At 47.4% G+C, this 15,410-nt stretch overlaps 1 protein-coding gene across 1 annotated transcript; it reads right to left on the bottom strand.

The window, feature by feature from the left end:
* Positions 1-1,326: 1,326 nt before the first annotated feature.
* On the bottom strand, positions 1,327-5,720 carry LOC311150878 (ly6/PLAUR domain-containing protein 2-like; the record flags this gene model as incomplete). Its single annotated transcript, XM_084200896.1, has 3 exons — positions 1,327-1,538; positions 2,171-2,290; positions 5,669-5,720. 3 exons carry the CDS (start codon positions 5,718-5,720, stop codon positions 1,327-1,329), a joined length of 384 nt encoding a protein of 127 aa, XP_084057022.1.
* Positions 5,721-15,410: the final 9,690 nt, after the last annotated feature.

Genomic DNA, 15,410 nt, shown 5'->3' with positions numbered 1-15,410 from the left:
CTGTCCAACCTGGCCTTGGACACTTCCAGGGATGGGGCAGCCACAGCTTCTCTGAGCAATCTGTGCCAGGGCTTCATCATCCTCCCAGGGAAGAATTTCTTCCCAGCGTGTGTTCCTCGTAGAATTCCTGGCGGTGATGGTGTTTGTGTTCCAGTCATCCCAGGAGGATCATGACTGATCTGGTTGGAACGGCAACCTCAAAATGCTCCTAACCCAAGTTCCTGATCTAAGCTCCCAATTTTGAGGTCAGCCCAGGTTTCTCAGGACTTCATCCATCTAGGCCATGAAATCTTCCCAAGGATGGGAATTGTGCCACCTCTCTTGGAAACCGCATCTGCCACATGGAAGAGTTTATATCACATTTGGATTGATTATCCCAAATGTCAGGAGCAGGGTGATAACTGGAGGAGGATATTTTTGCTGGACCTTGGAAAGGGGATTCAGAACCAGAAAAAAACAGTAGGAAAATTCAGAACCAGAGCAGGAGGGATCAAAATGTAGGAGCCCGGAGCAACACACAAGGAATTCAGAGAATTTAGGGAAAATTCAGTATCGACAGATTTGTACAGTAAAGACAGATTTTTATTCCCAGGAAAGATAGATTTGTACAAGGAGGGTTGATGGAAGAAATGTTGATGGAAAGTCACTTCCAGTGAGGGATAATGAGAAATGTTTCATCCATCTGCTGTGTGACTGACCCCAAAACCCAGCCGTGTTAACTCCATGAAAGATGGAGTTTGGAAATATAAAAGGGAAAATGAAATGTGATTTACCACCATTTTAACACAAGATTCTTTTTATTCTGCTTAAAAGGGTACAGAGAACATGAGACTTTAGCCTCCCTGGAACAGATCATTGGCATGGGAAGTTCAGTTTCCTGCCTTATATTTTGGACACAGAAATGTCTCCTTAATTTTTTGGGTACTAGGAAGGAGACCTAGGAAGAACAGCAGAAAATGATGGGGCAGAGAGAACCTGCTCTAAGGAGATAGGGAAGGCTCTTCTCAAGTTTTTTTTTCCTTAAATATACTTCACACATTTTAATTTTTTACTTCAAACCCAACCACACCAGCGCAGCAAAGAAACTCCATAGTTAATTTTGTGGGAGCTGTTGGAAAATCAATTTAAAAAATTGAGTTGGGCCTTCCTGTGTTCTTCTTCTCTCTTAGTTGTTGGAAAAGTGTGGATATTAAAAAATAAAACTTAAAAAAAAATATCTGGGGGAGCTGTTGAGTGTTATTCATGAGGCATCCACATGGAAAGCCGGGCCGGTGGGGGGTTATTTTCTTCATGGAATTTTCGGAATAAACTACTCCCATCATCCCCTCACAGTCTAGTCCAGAAAAAGGCACAGAGGGAACTTGCCAGAATCCCCACTGGCACAATGCTGATCTCCAAACTTGCTGCACCATCAACGTTGCACAGGTCAGAGTAACAGCAGGTGACAGGACGCGTCATCCCGATGCCATCCACGTCAGAGGGCTCACAGACAGAGGAGCACATCTTGGTGACAGTCGAGACTCCCGTGTGGGGATAAACTACGGCAAAGAAAAAAAGCAGGAACAGTCAGGAATGGGAAAAACAGGGGAGAGCATCACCAATTGTCTTTTTGTCTTCCGATGACCAGGAGTTGGTGTCATGGAATTATAGAATGGTTTGGGTTGGAAAGGAACTTAAAGATTGTCAAATTCCAACCTCTCTGCCATGGGGCAGCTTCCACCTTCCACATTCCACTATCCCAGATTGCTCCAAGCCCTGTCCAACCTGGCCTTGAACATTTCCAAGGATGGGGCACCACAGCTTGTCCAGGAAACCTCTGCCAGGGCCTGCCCACCCTCACAGGGAGACATTTCTTCCTAATATCCTAAATCAAACTCACTAAAATCCCAATCTAAACTCACCCTCTTTAGGTTTAAAGCCATTCCCTGTTTTCCTATCCCCACATGACCCTGCAAAAAGTTAAAATCTCATTTCTGAGCATTAACCAGGAGCTTGCATTCACCAAATATTCCCTCACACAAACACTGCTTCCCAAAACAGGCTGAGAGCTGGGGCTCCCATGGGAGTTCTTCTCCACTTTTTAAGTGGAAAGAGGAACTGGTCTCCACACCAGCGCTGTGGAAGCACTGATTCCTGTTAAAAGTATGGATAAAGAAGGAATTGTCCTTACCATCCTCCAGGGAATAGATTGTAGTCTTGCATATGTTCTCTTTCTCTGTGCAGTTCTCAATTTTCTGGCACTCCTCAACTGGGGTCAAATCTCTGCACGTGTAACACTGCAAGGAGTGTCCTGTGAGGAGGGAAAACAAGAGGATGGAAAACATGAGCATGGCCTCAGTGTGGATCCTGTCTGTGCCCCTCCAGGCATCTCTCGGGAGGGATTTTCCAAAATAATCATGCTGAGAATGGGAATGGAATAAGAGGACGTGTTTGGACTGATGGGAATGAGAACAGGAGAGAGCTTGAGCTGATTTATTTCTCTGTTTTCTGGATCTGTATCTCTTCTTGACTTTAGCAGAGCATCAGAAAGTGATCCCAAACTCTCAAACTCCCAGAATCACAGAATGGGAGAGGTTAAAGGGGCCTCTGGAGCTCCACCAGCCCAATCCCTGCCCTCAAGCAAGACCACCTAAAGCCTCTAATTCAGGACTGTTTCCAGGTGGGGTTTCAATATCCCCAAGGATGGAGATTCCACAACTTCCCTGGGAAACCTCTGTCAGTGCTCAGTCAACCTCACAGTCATAAAGTGTTTCTTGATGTTTCCTGTCTTTCAGTTTGTGTCCTTTGCCTGGTCCTGGCCCTGGGAATCACTGAAAGGAGCCTGGGTCTGTCCTTTTTGCTCTCTCCCTTCAGGAATTTACAGACATTTATAAGATTCCCAATTTGAACCTTCACTTCTCCAGCCTGAGAAGTCACAGCTTTTCCTCAGAAATGTCCACCCAGGCCCATGCCTTGTCCATAAGGATTTTGGAACAGGTTTCCTAAAGAGATTGTGGCTGCCCCATCCCTGGAAGTGTCCAAGGCCAGGTTGGACAGGGCTTGGAGCAGCCTGGTATAGAGGAAAATGTCCCTGCCATGGCAGGGGATGGAACTGGATGATCTGTAGGTCCCTTCCAACCCAAACCATGCCCTGATTCCACGATCCTATAGGAGAGAGCATCAAAGTCCTTCCTGAAGTCCAGGTAGAAAATATCCACAGCTCATCCCTTGCCTACCAGGTCAGAAATTTGTCAGCTTGGTCAGGTTTGTCCCTTTGGTAAAGGCTCTGGATATACACACAAAAAAGCCAGATTTGGGTGTGAGTTGCAGCAGTGAGAATTTCCTCTGGTGCCATCCACTCTGCCAGCTCTTCCCAAAGGCTGGGAGGGTGTCCCAGACAGAAGGGATTTGTCTCCATCAAACTGAGAACAAACTGAGCGCAACCCTTCCCCTTGTGCTGAGATTCTGGGTTTGTGAGAAGAATGTGTGAGGGGTTATTTTAAATCTTTGAACAGTTTGAGTTGGAAGGGACCTTAAAATCTTCCATTTCCAGACACCTGCCATGAGCAGGGATACCTGCCACTATCCCAGGCTGCTCCAAACCCTGTCCAACCTGGTCTTGGACACTTTCAGGGATGGAGTAGCCCCAGATTCTCTGGGAAAACCTGTGCCAGGACCTCACCACCCTCACAGAGAAGAATTAAACCAGACAGCAGCACCATGAATGGATTGTGCAAGTTCTGCTCTAGGCAGAGACCACAGACACAAAATTTGTTACTCAAGACTCCAAATTCATCCTGAGCCAGCTCCTCCTGCCTTGTCCCTCACTACTTCAGAGATGTTCCTCATCCCCGTTAGGCTGTAAAGCCCCTGAGAGCTGCAGGTGCTTCTCAGCTCCTACAACCACAGAATAACCCCAGCCCAAGCCTTTCAGCACCTAAAGTCTTCTGAGATGGAGAAACTTTGGAGGAAACCACTGAAGAACCCAGATTTTTGTGACACAGAGCACTCGAAGCTAAAGATATCAAATCAAAACCATGTCTGGTGCTTCCTATCACCAAAAAAACTATTTTTCAACAAGTTTTTCAGGGCATTTTGCTCTCTGTGAGTTTTTCTGAGGAACCCAATATTTGATCTGGGTCCTCTCCACTAGGTGCTCTCTTCCACCCCCTCAGCAGACACCTCAAAGTGTGTGTGACAACCACACCGATGTGTTTTGGTGCCATCACACCCCAGCAGCCCCTCTTCGGTCTGAGAAGCCCTCATCACCCTGTCTGTGTGACATTCCTGCTGAAATTCCTTAAAACCTCATTAAAAAGGAGAAATTATTCAGCTTCTCCCAGCACAGCTCCAATGGGATGTCAGCAGGCTCAGGCAAACAAGTCACCCTGTGAAAACAGACACCATCCTCATTAATGAGCCAGAAAAAGCCCTTTTTAAACAAACACACCAATTTTCCTGCTAAAGCAAACTTTATTCTCTTGCTTTGCCCATCATGACCCGATGCTTTGTTTGCACTAATTCACGTCTGACAGTTGTGAAATTCATCCTTAGGAGGAAGCATCACTTTTAGTCTCACATTTCAGGATGCTGGACAAATCCAACCCACAGGATTTGTGTTCATCTCTGAAAAGAAAACCAAACAAGCCACCACCTGTTTCTTCCCTGCAGAGTCTGCTCAGCAAGCAGGGAAGAACTGAAAATGTCCTTGCAAAAAAAAGAAATAAATAGAAGTTAAAAAATCCTGACATAGCACCATAGACAGGTACAGATAAAATCAGATCTGGCACTGTCTGGATCTGACAATATCCCAATGAACAGTCACAGATCCTGGACTGATCCTCGTGAATTACCTTGGACATCCAGGAGAACACCAACAAAGCTTGGGATCATCACATTTTTGTCCAAGAGGTTGGTGTGGTTGTAGAAACAAGGGACAGAAAGGATGGAGGGAGGATCATGGAACCATGGAATGGAATCACAGAATGGTTTGGCTTGGAAGGGATCTCCATGATCATGGAATTCCACCCCCTGCCACGGGCAGCAGCACTTTCTACTGGACCAGGTTGCTCCAAGCCCAGCCCAACCTGGCCTTGGAAACTTCCAGGAATGAGCATCCACAACTTTTTGGGGTAATCTGTTCCAGTGCCTCCCTTTGATCTTTAAGGTCCCTCCTAACCCAAACCATTCCATGGTTCTATGAGAAACATCAACCCTGGAGTACCTGGGCCCCCAGCAGTGTCCCAGCCCATCTTTCCCATTTCTAACAGCTAAAATTTGATAAATCCCACATATAACATTTTTTGAGAGCTCCCACACATGCTGCATGGAACTGACATCCAGGGCTAAGTATCAAAAAAAGTGCAGAAAGTTAAAAATAATGTTGAAAAAAAAAAAAAGAGTGAGATAGAGCACGAACATGGAAAAAGTGAGAGTGGGAATTTGCATTAAAGGAATGACAGGGTTTAATCACACTCTGCCTTGTGAAACTTCCTAAAGAGCCTGACCTGACAATCCCAATGACACCAGCACCATCCTGAACAAATGGAAAATTCCAAAGACAGATTTTTTTTTTTTCCTGGCAACTGCCTAAAGTCAGAGACGCAGCTTTCAGAGGGAACAGGGCGCATCTTATCCCACCACGCTGTATCTCCTGAAGGAGTCTGGATAAATCTGAGCAGGAACTCACCCAAATCCATGCAAGCGACAGCAGCCAACAGAAGAGACAGAAACACCTTCATCTTGCACAGCCCTTGCTGTCTGGTCACTGGGTTGTCACCGCTCTTCACCGATATCACAGGTCCCAGTGATTTGCCATGCACTGATTCTGTCCCCAGATCCAAATCTACTGGAAGAACGATTCTCATTGAGCTATAAATGAATAGAAGGAGCTCCAAAGCAGGCCCCACCTCTTGCTACTCCGTCATGTCTTTTCATGTTCCTTGGAGAAGAAAATTCGTTTTTGCAGGGTGGACAATGGCTGGGATTGGTTAAGCCTGGCGTTTTACGTCCAAGCAGGATGGGGAAGGCCCGGGGTGTTAAGTAATCTTGGTGTCCAGGTCTTGTCTTGCAGGTTGGGGATACTTCCTCTCCTTTTTTGGAGAGGTTTCAAGAAATCCTGGGTAAAAACGCCTTGGTGGGTATGAACATCAAGGAAGTGATCCTCACGGATATTTCTCCTTTGCGTTTTCACCTTCAGTGGGATCCAGAGTTTATCAGGAGGAGAATCGTGGAATGGTTTGGATTGGAAGGGATCATCTAATTCCAAACCCTTTCCATGGGCAGGGACAAATTCCACTAGACCAGGTTGCTCCAAGCCTTGTCCAGCCTGGTCTAGAAGTGGAAATCTGACTTTCAATCACTCACTCACTGGAAAAAACATGGAGCACTGGGGAAAAAAAACAGGACCAGGACCTGAAAGTTTGGGCCAAAGGAATCTCTTCAGGCTCTCTATCACAAGGAAGAATGGAATGGAGAAACCCCTCTGCTCTGAGCCAATCCTCTCCAAAGGTGGTTGCAAGTTCATGACAATTTTGCTTCCCAAACACCTTTCCCATTCCCAACCCTGCTGCCCCAGGCATCTGCTGGATTTTCCTGCACTTCAGGCCAGCTCCACGCTAGGAAATCCTCCTCCAACGTGGAACGAGCAAAGTGTGGAATTGCAAAAACTGGAAGAGTCTTTTGGTGGCTATGCTAGGCACCCTACCAACACAGATTTTACTAAGGAATGGGGAAAAGCTGAATCCAATATGGTGTTGGAGATCTGCCCACCAGCTCTGTTATTCCACCATCAAAGGAATTTTTTTCAGGGTAATCCACTTGTACTCTTGGAATCATAGGACCATTAAGGTTGGGAAAGATGTCAGGATCATCACATCCAGAGTCAAACCAGCACCACCACCATTTTCCCCACTAAACCCTCTCCTCAAGTGCCATTTTTGAGCATTTCCAGGTTTGTGACTCCATCACTACCCTGGAGCCTGTTCCAATGCCTGACTACCCTTTCTGCAAAGAAATTTTCCCTAATATCCAATCCAAACTTTCCCTGCTGTGACTTGAGGCCAGTTTGTTTTGCCCTGCCTTGGAATGCTAAAAGTTTTTCTAGGAATGCTGGATAAAAAATCCAATCATCATCTCTCCAAATCTAAAGCTCCAGAATCATGGAATGGCTTGGGTTGGAAGGGAATTTAAAGACCATCCAGTCCCAGCCTCCTGCCATGGACAGGGACAACTTCCACTATCCCAGGCTGCTCCAAACCCCATCCAACCTGGCCTTGGGCATTTCCAGGGATGGGGCAGCCACAGCTTTTCTCAAATTCCATTCCAGGGCCTCCCCCCCTCACAGGGAAGAATTTTTCCCTAATATCCAATCTAAAGGTGGTCTCAGCATTTCAGCAATCCCTGCAGCTTTTCCAAGCACCATTTCTGGGAGACTTCCATCCTCGGGAATTCCGACAGGTTGTTTTCACAGTTGCCTCTCTAATACAGTAATTATGTGGATTATGAGAGCTAAGCAGTTATTTCCAGCCCCAAAAATTACCTAGGGAAAGACATTTAGGTATATTCCACGTCTGGCATTCCTCGTGTTCAGCAGAAAATATAATCCTATTAAAAAGGCGAAATCCTCTGACGGTGTTTGCCTTGTTCATAAGAAACAAAAAAAAAAAAAAAAGAAAAGAAAAAACATGGATGGGGTGTGGCTTCTGGTTTCTGGTATTAAGTGGCCTCAAACAATTTGCGTTAAATGACTGGTTCCACCTGCACAGCTGAAATGTGATCTCCCTCGCCTTAGAAAATCTTGGATGGAAGAATCTCCGCCACCACCCTGCTCTAAATCCTCTTCCCTCCTTCGCTCTGGAGGGTGGTTTTGGGGGGGGTGTCAACACACCTTGTTTATGGTTTCAGTTGATCTTATCTGAGTCCTGAAATGTCTCCTCTTTTATGCACACCCTGTGCTGCTGCTTTGCAAGGCTGGCAACTCACCAAAAAAAAAAAAAAATTAACAAGAACTAATGAGAACATTCAAATATTGTTTTGTTGAATTCCTTTTATTATTTTGTACGAAACCACAACCTGTCCTAGGGGGGGGGCTTCCTTTGTTGAATTCCTTTTATTATTTTATAGGAAACCACAACCTGTCCTATGGGGGGAGCTTCCCACTAATTGTAGAAAAAAACTAAAAAAACACACAATCTGCATAAATCTGCCTCGTCACAAGTTGGATTTTAAAAAATATATACATTTTTTAGTGTTTCTGTTCAGAGGGAAATTAATACAACTCTAGCACTTCAGATGAGTTTGTTGTCATAAATAAAAGGGAAAGTTCAACTAAATATTTACTTTCAGCCTGGAAATACCGTGCCAAACTCTTTTCCTGTCCTACCTCGCCTGCTGAGGCAGCCTCAGGGTGTAGGCATCTTCACCAGACCTGCCTCACTTGCATCCAAGCCTGGAAATCTCCAAATCCCACAACCTCCCAGGCTGCCCAATTCCATTGCAAATCCTAAAATTCCCCATCCACCTCCAGGGCAGAGTTTCAGGGACCAAGGGCTGCAGGCACTGAGAGCCTGCTTGGCTTAATTATTTTAAACTCTTCATATTCATTACTCTAATGAGCTCTTGATGTATCTCCTATGAATCCCAAATTTCCCCGAGCAGGCAGACGCAGGAGTGAAAGATGGGATTGGATTTAAGGGTGGAGGGGTGCTGACATGACCCTGTCATGTGCTAGCGCTAAGCTTTTTTGGAAGAGGATTTAAAGATCATCCCATTCCAACCCTTGCCATGGGCAGGGACACCTTCCACTATCCCAGGTTGCTCCAGCCTGGCCTTGGATACCTTCAGGGATGGGGCAGCCACAGCTTCTCTGGGAATTCCATTCCAGCCCCTCCCCACCCTCACAAGGAAGGATTTCTTCCCAATATCCCATTTGACTGCACCCCATTCCTGTTTAAGGCCATTCCCTGTGTCCTTCCCTCCACCTTTTTTCCAAAGTCCCTCTCCAGCTCTCCTGGAGCCCCTTCAGGCGCTGGAAGGGGCTCCGAGGTCTCCCCGGAGCCTTTTCTTCTCCAGGATGGACATTCCCAGCTCTCCCAGCCTGGCTCCAGAGCAGGGGGCTCCAGCCCTTGGAGCATCTCCATGGCCTCCTCTGGACTCACTCCAGCATCTCCATGGATCAGGGGTGAAAGGCACTCATGGAAGCACCAAGGATGGGTTAGATGGGTTACTTGACACTGAACTGCTGCTGGGAAGATGCCAGGGATTAAATTGCCATGAATTTCACCTCTGGGACACCACAGTCCCCACCTTCCCCCACAGAAACCAAAATTCTCCAGAGCTGGGGTTCTCACACCAGAAAGAGAGGTATTAAACAGGTATCCTTGCTCTTCTCCACCTCTTCCATTGATGAGGAATGTCTTTAAAAGTTAAAGAGAATGCTGGAGAAACAAAGTAAAAAATGGAGAATGCCAAGCCTGACTCTGGCCTATCCCTATGAATGATGAGTCAGGAATCCAACCCTGCAGCTCTTTTAGAGCCATTTTCACGAAGGCACCACTCATTAGCTCATTAGTCACAGCAGCCTTATTCCTCCTAATTGATTTTACTACAATCCCCTACAATGTATGGCCAGGATCCAACGTGTCTCTGCCTGGCTTAAAAACCATTACATTAAACAGCTTTGGAGACACTTCATCCCTCTTCCCAGCCTCTGGAATGTGTAAAGGTCAGGTGATTCCCATAACTGAGCTCCTGGAAGGTGCCCTCAGGGAAAGGACATGTGTGCTCTCGGTGGGACAAGGCTCAAAGGACCCAGCTGAGCAGAGAGTTGTGGCTTTCACACCTGGGAGCGGGTGGGTTTGGCAGAGATTGGAGCTGCAGGAAGTTTGGCAGCTCTCTCCACACCGGTTTTCACCTCGGCACTGAACTGGGACAAAGAATCGTGGAACGGTTTGGGTTGGAAGGGACATTCAAGATTATCTCATTCCAAACCCCTGCCATGGGGTTTGGAATGAGATAACCCTCCCACTCTCCCAGGGTGCTCCAAACCCTGTCCAACCCGACCTTGGACACTTCCGGGGATCCAAGGGCAACCACAGCTTCTCTGGGAAGCTTCTGCTTCACCACCCTCACAGGGAAGAATTCCTTCCCAATATCCCATCTATCCCTGCCCTCTGTCAGTGGGAAGCCATTCCCTCTGTCCTGTCCCTCCATCCCTTGTCCAAGTCCCTCTCCAGCTCTCCTGGAGCCCTTTCAAGCACTGGAAGAGGCTCTGAGATCTCCTTGGAGCCTTCCCTTCTCCAGGCTGGACATTCCCAGCTCTTCCCACCTGGCTCCAGAGCAGAGGGACTCCAGTCCTTGAAGCATCATCTTGGTCTCCTCTGGACTCGCTCCAGCAGCTCCAGGTCTTTGTGCTGAAGCCCTCAAAGCTGGACACAGAACTCCAGGAGAGAGTGGAGCAGAGGGAGGGAATCCCATCCCTGGACCTGCTGGTCACATTCCTTTTGATGCACCCCAGGGTTCTGTTGTCTCCTGGCTCCAAGAGAGACCTGGGACAATGTGATTAAAGCCAGACCCAGGGCAGACAGGTCAGACCAACCCACAAAGGGTCCCTTAAATCTGCTGCTCATCCCAGATTCCCATCAGACCTCACTGTGTCCCACTCTCTGCCCCAGCCATGTGCTGTGAGCTGCACCTGGGGCTCAGCGAAGCTTTGGATGTTCCCCAGGAGAAGAAGGCAGGAACGAGATGATTTATTTTTATAAGGAGCCCTGCTCCTTCCAGGTAATCATTCACCTGCCTTTTGTTTTTTTTCCCCAACCTGTTTTTCTCCCTCTCTGAATTTCACGCAGGAACCTCTTATCTCCAGGTTATTATTTAGATTAACCTCTGTGTAGCTCTTAACTCTTTCAGGGTGAGACCTTCACGTCCATCACTTCCCTGGCCAGTGGCCAGCACATGGCTACAGCAATCCCAAGAGGGAATCTTAGAAGATTCGTAATTCCTAAAATCTCAGAGTATTCATAATTCCTTAAGTGTGTTTATGTTGTGCATAGAAAGGATTGATCATATATTTATTTACAACTAGTGGGAATTTTTATTCCTTCCCTCTCAATTCTTTTCTCACTCCCTTTTGTTCTTTTTGCTTCTAAGCTGAGAAATTCTCCCTTCCCATCAACTCTGACTGAGGCAGCAATCACTTATTTGGAGATTATTTGCTCCATCCAGCCTTTCCAAGGCATTGTTAATGATGCAGGAATGTAAATCACTCGTTCCCGAGTAGCTGTTACCTGCCTTAATTATCCCTTGCCTTTGTTCCAGGCTTAATCCAAGGAACAGGAGATACTTTCCTACCTGAGTCACTTCTCGCTGACCCAGAAGGGAAGAACAAGGACAACACGTGTAAAACACTAAATAAACCGACTGAAAAGTACCAGTTTTGCCTCCAGGCCCTTTTCATCTCCCTCTAATCCTGCAAAGCTTGGCACTGGAGCTGGAAATATCCACGTTTTCGGCTGCTGGGAGCTGCCCAAACCAGTAGAAAAGGTAAATGAAGATTCCACTGCACAGGTGAGAGGCTCGCTGTGTCCTGCACCAAAAAACAGCTCAGGTATGGCCTCCAGATGCTTGAGGATTTCAGGAAGGTGTTTCTGATCCTCAAATTTGTGTGGCTCCCAGAGCATTTCTCCCTGGGAAAGGTGAGGAAACCAACACCTCTCCTGTGAGGAAAGGCTGAATTGGGATTTTTCTGCCTGGAGAAGAGAAGGCTCTGAGGAGACCTCAGAGCCCCTTCCAGTGCCTAAAGGGACTCCAGGAGAGCTGGAAAGGTACTTTGGACAAGGGCATGGAGTGGAAGGACAAGAGGGAATGGCTTCACAACAAAAGAAGGCAGTTGGGAATGTGGGGCTTGTTCCAGATGTCTGGAAAAGGTCTTATCTCCTCCCACCTGATCAGGCTGTTATCAGACACCCACAACATCACCACCTGACCTGATCTACCCCCTCTCCCTGCCCAGCCACGGCAGAACTCAATTCTCTGAGCTATCCCACCATGTCCCTGCGATCCCAACATTTCACGTGGCTTGGAACACGGATTTAACCCCAGGCAACACGAGGGGTTATGAGACAGATGGATTTTTTCAGCCTGGAAAACAGGCTGGGAAGGGAGGGCTCAGGGGGCCCCATAGCATCTGGCATGGAAAAGGGTCAAAGAGAGGTCTGAGATGGATTTATTCTTCATCCACAGGTTCCAAATGTAGTCCTTTCTCCATCATGTCCCTTAGGAGAAGGAGCTTGTGGTCCTGGAATGGCAGCACTCCCATCCCAGTCCATCCCAAGGGAACACGCTGGCAGAACTGGGACCTGCTGCTGCCACCTCCTGACGAGAGAAGAAAATGCAAATCCCTCCTCCCAGCCCATCTCCCAAGGAAGGAGGGACTTTCCAGGAAAATTCCGGTATTTTTAAAGTTTCTCTGTTCCCAAAATTCATAGGTTGAAGTCACTTGGTTCTAACCAGCTTGAGGATGAGAAACCTCCAGGTGAAAATAAAAGAAGGAGAAAAATTCAGTTTATCTGAATTGCCTTGAACAACCCAGGAGCTGAATTCCAGCAGGAGCACCTTGTCCTCATAAAGAACCTGAGTGGTCACATCCAAGATGCCACCGTCCTTTATCTACTGAGTGAATCAAACTTGATTTTTTTGGTTTTTGGCATCTTTCCTTTCATAGTTTGGTACTAAATGGGTGCTGCTGCACCTGGAACTAAGCAGGTTTTACTGGTCTGAGCTCAGGTGCGAATCTCAACTTCTGGAGCAGCAATGGGTGAGTGAATCGCCACAATCTGAGCAATGAGAGAAGGAATCTGAGCCAGGAGCGCTTTTGCCACCTGTGGAAAGCACCTGGTTTAGCTCTGGGTGACAAAGTGTGACAAGAATCCGTGTGAAATTCAATCCACCCCGTTGCTGGTGTTAAGTGGAGCGGAGCAGAGAGCACGGAGCTGCTCACACCTCTGCCCCAAGCACGAGTTTGGTGCTCTTTGTGTCACATTTCTTTATTAACAAGCTATTAATGTCAGCCCTGGTGGCTGAGAGTTCCCTGTATCCCAGGAAAGGTGACACCACAGAGACCCAGGCACGACGTGCAGCTCCTGAAATCTCTTTAAATCTCTTTTCCTTGGGAGATGATAAGCAGGAAGGTTGGGACATGCTCCCGCATAAAGCACCTCCCACCTTTCCAGCCTCCTGCAGCCTCAAGGCCCCCACAATCTCTCAAAATCCATGGAATGGAAAAGGAAGCAGGAGGAAAGGAGGTGGAGAGGGTCAGCACTGGCAGGAAGGTGGAGCTCTTGATTCAGTCTTTTTTTTTTTTTTTTTTTTTCCTTCCTTTTGCACCACTCCAATTTTAAATTCCCCACTCGCTTCCTACAAGCTTTTCTTCACTCCTCCAAAACATCAAAACTCCCAAATAAATCAGCTTTTTAGAGACTCCTCTTCAGTTCCAGAGCTTTTTCCTCCTCCAAAATCAATATTTGCCACGGATAGAGAGGAGCCCTGTCCAGAGGGACAGCAAAGGGTAGGATATAACCCCTCTGCTCTGCCCTCGTGAGATCCCATCAGGAATACTGTATCCAGGTCTGGAGTCATAAGCACATGGATGGCAGGAATCTGCTGGAGCAGGCCACAGAGAGGCTCCAAGGGCTGGAGCCCCTCTGCTCTGGAGCCAGGCTGGGAGACCTGGGAATGTCCAGCCTGGAGAAGGGAAGGTTCCTGGGAGATCTTAGAGCCTCTTCCAGTGCCTGAAGGGGCTCCAGGAGAAGTGGAGAGGGACTTGGGACAAGGGATGGAATGGCAGGACACAGGGAATGGCTTCCCACTGCTAGAGAGCAGGGATAGATGGGATTTGGGAAGGAATTCTTCCCTGTGAGGGTGGTGAAGCACAAGCTTCCCAGAGAAGCCGTGGTTGCCCCTGGATCCCTGGCAGTGTCCAAGGCCAGGTAGGATGGGGCTTGGAGCACCCTGGGAGAGTGGGAGGTGTCCCTGCCCATAGCAGGAGGTTGGAATGGGATGATCCTGAAGGTCCCTCCCAACTAAAACCATTCCAGGCTCCTGTGATGGGGAGGCTGGAATTCTCCCACCTTAGCCCCGTTTGGGTCTCCCATCCTGGGCTGATCAGGACAACCTCGGGTTTGCCATTGAGGAACATCTGAAGAGCAAACAGGAGATGTGGCACCATTTCCCTCCACCTTCCAAACAGCTGAAATATGGAAAAGCCCAACCTGGGCCTGTGCAGAGACAGGCAGATCCTTAGGGAACAGCAGGAGCTGGGATGTGGTGACAATGTAAGGAGAAATGGGAACACCAAGCAGGAGGGACGTGCAGGTTTCTTCTGTGCAATGTCCCCCCAGTCCCCAAAATATTCCCTGTCACCACTGGAGCCCTCCCATCCCAAAAAGAACTTGCAAATCAGGGTGCAAAATACAGATTGCAGTGGAAATGGAAGTCCAGCCTGGAATTATCCTGAGAAAAGGAACGAAACTCCCGAGTCCATCGGTGTTATTCCACATTTGTCTTACATTCCCCAGGGAATATAATCCCCTCCCCCATGGGATCCCATAAAATCTCTAAACAAAAATCAGAGTGATGTAACTTTGCAGAGCTGAATGTTGGGAGGGCGGGAGGGGAATCTCCAGAGCACCCAGCCCTGTGTCCACGTGTCCGTGTGTCTGTCTGTGTGTCTGGAGGCGGGAGCAGGGCTGGATCCCCGGGAGCGCAGGAAGAGGAGCAGCTGCCCACGGTCACCCACACAGGGCCCTTTTTGTGCCCAAAATAGCAGCCCTCTCCCACAAGGAAGAGTGCAGGCTCCAAGGCCAAATCCCATCTCCATTCCCAGCAGGGTCACGGGCGAGTCAAGGATATTTATGAGCTATTGAAGGCAAAGACAATCCCTGTTTTTTATCCATCCCCAGGAAGAGATTCCAATGGCCCTGAGATGAAATGCAGGAATTTAACCCTCCTTTACTCCCTCAGTTTGGTCTGTCCTTTTTTTTCCAGCCCACAACCTGCAGCCCTGAGCTTGGAATACAATCCAGGCAATTTCCTTCCACACAAAACAAGATTTAACATCTGGAATATCTGCAAAACCACCCAAAAATCTCCTTACAACTGTATTTTTTTTTATTAATTCCATATATTTTTTATTAGAGTATAAGAAACAAGATGGAACATACACTTCACTTGTACTTAGGTTAATATATTTAAAGGGATGGATGCTTCTTTATCCCGCTTATCCTGTTACAATAAAGATAATACACAGTTACAAATCTCACAGATAGGAATTAGTAAAATCAGCATTTCAGGGAAACAACCTCGGATCATCCAACGAAGCTGAAATAAAACGTGCCAAATTTTTTTTTTTTCCTGCAACATTTTATTGGCTT

This window comes from Fringilla coelebs (assembly GCF_963513975.1).
Source record: "Fringilla coelebs genome assembly, chromosome: 1".
NCBI lineage: Eukaryota > Metazoa > Chordata > Aves > Passeriformes > Fringillidae > Fringilla > Fringilla coelebs.
The sequence above is the reverse complement of the archived record's forward strand: the minus strand, read 5'-3'. Positions and strand labels throughout refer to the sequence as shown.